Source organism: Colobus angolensis, unplaced genomic scaffold, assembly GCF_000951035.1.
Source record: "Colobus angolensis palliatus isolate OR3802 unplaced genomic scaffold, Cang.pa_1.0 Scaffold155, whole genome shotgun sequence".
Classification (NCBI taxonomy): domain Eukaryota; kingdom Metazoa; phylum Chordata; class Mammalia; order Primates; family Cercopithecidae; genus Colobus; species Colobus angolensis.
In genome coordinates, this window is record NW_012114655.1 from 4,475,341 (window position 1) to 4,480,119 (window position 4,779).

At 42.1% G+C, this 4,779-nt stretch overlaps 1 protein-coding gene across 1 annotated transcript in view; it reads left to right on the forward strand.

Moving 5' to 3' along the window:
• CEP192 (centrosomal protein 192kDa) overlaps positions 1-4,779 on the forward strand; it is a 144,529-nt gene that overhangs the window by 52,571 nt on the left and 87,179 nt on the right. Inside the window, 2 exon segments of the mRNA XM_011936637.1 lie at positions 1,237-1,576; positions 2,039-2,182. Of these exon segments, the coding sequence (XP_011792027.1) occupies positions 1,237-1,576; positions 2,039-2,182 (484 nt within the window).

Sequence of the window (4,779 nt, forward strand, 5' to 3'; positions counted from 1 at the left end):
AGCCAGGATGGTCTCGATCTCCTGACCTCGTGATCTGCCCGTCTCGGCCTCCCAAAGTGCTGGGATTACAGGCTTGAGCCACCGCGCCCGGCTATTTATTTATTTTTTGAGACGAAGTCTCGCTGTTGTCCCCCAGGCTGGAGTGCACTGGCGGAATCTTGGCTCACTGCTACTTCTGCCTCCTGTGTTCAAGTGATTCTCTTGCCTCAGCCTCCCGAGTAGCTGGGATTACAGGCGCACGCCACCATGCCTGGCTAATTTTTGTCTTTTTAGTAGAGACGGGGTTTCACCATGTTGGCCAGGCTGGTCTTGAACCGCTGATCTCAGGTGATCCACTCGCCTTGGCCTCCCAAAGTGCTGGGATTACGGGTGTGAGCCACCGCGCCTGGCCTTGATGTTTATTTTTATATAATAAGTTGGCAAAGCACCCATTTAATAAATGGTGGCACTAGGATTTGAACCTATGTCTTTCTTATTCGAAAGTCATCATTTATTTAGAATGACCTCCTTTTAGTGTTGTAACTTTCAGAAACTGTGCCTTATCAGGTTGTTCTTACTGCTTGTCTTATTATGGCAGAAAGGACTGCTGTTAATAAGTTTCACTGGCATGTGATACCATGGTGGCAGCCAAATGTCCACACAAGTATTGAAGACACTTGAGCCCCTTTTCAGCAGTTGTTATTGTAGGAAAGAATAAGAAGTGCTGCTTGGAAAAATGTTTTGGAGAGCATAGTTTGACGGCACTGGATAAATTTGCTCTGTCTGATACAAATTTTATTGGACTGGCCAGGGGCATTTGTAGTATAAATTGTTTTACTTCTATTAAAAGATATTAATATCGAGGGCTGTTTATCCATATTAATTTTATGAGGCTAGTCACACTAATATAGGCTTACCGTGTTTGTAGAGACTTTTATTGGCAATGATAAAAGTTGAGCTGGCCACGTTTCTATCATCCTGTAATGTAATGCACACGTGGAGCCCACTTTTGGTATAAATCTCTTCATGTGTTTCCCATGACCGCATCACAAAGTCTGGTTTGGTAAGTTTCTTGTCAATGGTTCATATATTCACATATAGTGTAGAATGCAGTGAATACTGTGTGTTCTGTTCCTTCATATAATAAACATTTTGTATCAATTGTATAATTTTTCCCATAAGTTTTAAAATAAGTTATAAAAAGCAAGACTTACTGTTGCTCTGTGAAGAAATCTGATTTTTTTTTTTTTTTTAAAGGAAAGTACAAGTAAAGATGTTCTGGTGAAGACCCTCAGGGCTACTGACCTGAAACTTAACTCTGATAATTTTCATGATGCAAATGCCAATAGAGGTGGTTTTGACCCGACTGACCCTGTAAAACAGGGGGTGGAGTGTCCTCATCAAAATAAGACAGTTTTGCACATGGATGGATGTTTAGACACTGAGACTCCTACCGTGTCCATTCAAGAAAATGTGGATGTAGCCTCTTTGAAGCCTATTAGTGACAGTGGAATTAATTTCAGCGATGCCCTTTGGTCACCAACTTGTGAAAGGCGAACATGTGAATGTCACGAGTCCATCGAAAAGAATAAAGACAGTAAGTGGACTTTTAAAGAAATAGAGTGAAAGAAATAAATGTTCGTACATCTTAATAGGATATATTTTCATGTGAAATGTGCTAGTCTTTCCTATTGAAATATTTTAGCGTTTTATAGTTTAAACAAAATTTTAAATCTACTAGTACGGGGAGGATTGCTCAGAAGTGATATCTTTTCTCAGAGATCTAGTGAAAACCTACCTTTCTAGCTAAGTCTTAGCATTCTTTTCCTTTATTCCTCATTCTCCATTATAGACTTTTTTTGTGAGTAAGGCTGGCTTGCCTTCCGTCAAAGAGATACTTTTCTTTTGGGGAAGTGGTTTTTCCTTTTTCTAACTAGCTTTGGCAGACTTCAGTACTGTTGGTATCTAAGGTAGTCATCTAAATTAAAAAAAAATTGAGAATGTTTTATCATTTTAGTTGTGACGTGTCATTTGATATTTTGGGGATTTTATTTTTTGGAAACAGATCTCCCCCAGAGTGTGGTCTATCAGAATGAAGAGGGGAGGTGGGTCACAGACCTTGCCTATTACACATCTTTTAATAGCAGACAACATTTAAATATCTCTCTCAGTGATGAGATGAATGAAGACTTCAGATCTGGTTGTAAGTATATGGATAAACATTTATTATAACATTTTCACTGTTTCTGATCTTTCTAAGATTACTGTCTATGTGTTGGTCAGTCACATCAGATCCCTTCTGGACTATCACTGTATTCTGGAAGTGCTTTACTTGTTTTTATAGGACCTAAGGTTTCAGCCAGTCTTAATCGTTGTAGAATGAGCCGAGCCATTTCCTTAAGCCAAGCCAATGAGTGAGAATAGCATTTGTATACTACTGTGCAGACACCATAGTATTGCAGGGCTGGAAGGGACTTCAGGTTTTGCCTGTCCCTTTAAAATTTCCGACCCGAGCAAAGGAAATGTCCTGATAAATCAGCAGTTACAACGACCAGTCCATGAAAGGTAGAAAGTGTGGTAGAAATGATGGAAGAGAAGTAACCAGAAAGGTACTGAAATCTCAAGGGATAAAAGCGTTAACAGAAGCAGTTAGCTTGTTGATCAGCATCATCCCTGACAGTGAATAGAGAAACTGGTTTGGGTCTACACGAAGCCAGGTCACGGGATTTTGAGTCGCAGCCTGTGAAGATGCTGTGCTGCAGCCCTCAGGGCTGAGCTCTGCTGTAACCGGAAGGAGCCACGCCGCTCACGGGCCTGTCAAGCCTGGCCTTATTGTTCAGAGGCTTGCGCCAGAGGAAGAAATTTTCCCACTTACTGCTTGTACTAAGCTTCTTTCAAAAAGTCTCGTGGTGTGGAATTACAGCAATAAATGAGGTAGTATGCCAGTCCTTAACTGCTCATCAGCCCAGAATGATGAGACAGGAATGCAGTACACAGTCGTCGGCATCATGAGAAACTCAAACCAAAAGCAATGGAATTCAGAGAAGAAACAAACGTTGTGTGAGTAGGTAGCAAAAGAATAGGAAGCCACTTTTGAGGTAGAGTTTTCACAGGTAATCCTTTGGGGGCATGAGAAATTTCAAATGGAGAGAAAGCCCAGTTTGGAAGGGAATGAGATGGTGAAGGGTGGGCATGTTTGAGAAGGTGCATGGTCCAGTGTGGCCAGCCTTTATGGCAGGATAAAGGGAGAGTGGCCAGAGGCTAGGAGGTGAAGCTGGAGAGGTCAGTGGGCCAGGGAGTGGATTGAGTTTTGACGACCATGCCCAGGATTGAGGCTTGTCTGGAAAGCGTCAGGACTCGTTGCTTGTGGACTTGCTTGGTGAGTCTTTTGGCAGTCAGGATCATTTGGGAGACTTCTTAGGATGTTGTCGAAATCTAGGTGTCCCAGTGAAAATGAAGAGAGTAGCTAATGAAAGACGCAGAAGTAAAATGGTTAGGATTTGGTGGCTGGATTTCAGGGGAGAGTAGAGAGGCAGGAAGAGAGGAGGGTCTGTGGTCTGAGTTACTTGGGACAATGGCGATACCGTTACCTGAGGCGGGGAGTCAGAAGAAAGTGTAGATTTGGGGTGATTGTGGTTTGAGGCAGAAGCAGTCATTAGTGGAAATAGGGGTCAGAAGTGTGAAGCTGAGTTGCAGTTGGGACTTACTCAATGATACCTTGATCTAAAAATGATGATGCAGACTGGATGGTGGATATTTATCACTTAAGAGATCATGAAATTCTCATGTGTTGCTGGTGGGAGTGGAAATTGGTACAGTCATTTTGGAAACCTGTGTGACAGTGCCTTGTAAAGGTGAACTTAATGAACTTCATACTTTATGATCTAATAATTCTATACCTGAGTACATACACAGCAAAAAAGGGTGTACATATTCACCAAAAGACATACTAGAATGTTTATAGCAGCACTATTTGTATCAGCCCCGAATTCTCAAATTCCCATTAGCAGTGGAAGTTTCCAAGTCGCTGCGGAACCACCCTCCCCTCCCCCAGCCATAGAATGGATTATGTTTATTCATACCCTGGAGTATTAGGTTGCAGTGGGAATGAGTGATGTGAAGCTACATGCAACAACATTGGATGAATCTCAGTACATGTGGAATGACATGAAGCTGACTAAGAACGCAGGCTCTGTAGTTGTATTTGTGTGCAGCTCGGCAGTGCGGTCCTGCAGAGCCAGCCGCAGGGCAGTGGTTACGTGGGAATGGGCAGGCAGCGTGGGAAGCAGGCTCGGGTGGTTTCGGCACTGACAGTATTATGCTTCTTAATCTGTGCTGGTGGCTACGCAGATGTGTTGAGATTGTGAAAATTCCTTGAGCTGTACACTTCACCTCTCTATCGTAAAAAGTTTTTAAAAATCAGCAATCAAACGGAGAATAAAAGATTTGTAATTCATATTATAGGTTTACAGCCCATTCTCCTAATATATAAACAGTTCTAATAAACAATAAAAGACCAGCTACCTCAAAATTGGAAACAATTTATAGAAAAAGAAAAATGGTTGTTAAATGTACAATAAAAAATGTTCATTTTTGCTCATGGAAAGAAATGCAGTATAAATCCACCCAGTCATAGTATTTTTCAGTTACTTCCTTGGTAGTGATCCAAATGTTTGATAATAAAACTGTCTTAGCGGCCGGGCGCGGTGGCTCAAGCCCGTAATCCCAGCACTTTGGGAGGCCGAGACGGGTGGATCACGAGGTCAGGAGATCGAGACCATCCTGGCTAACACGGTGAAA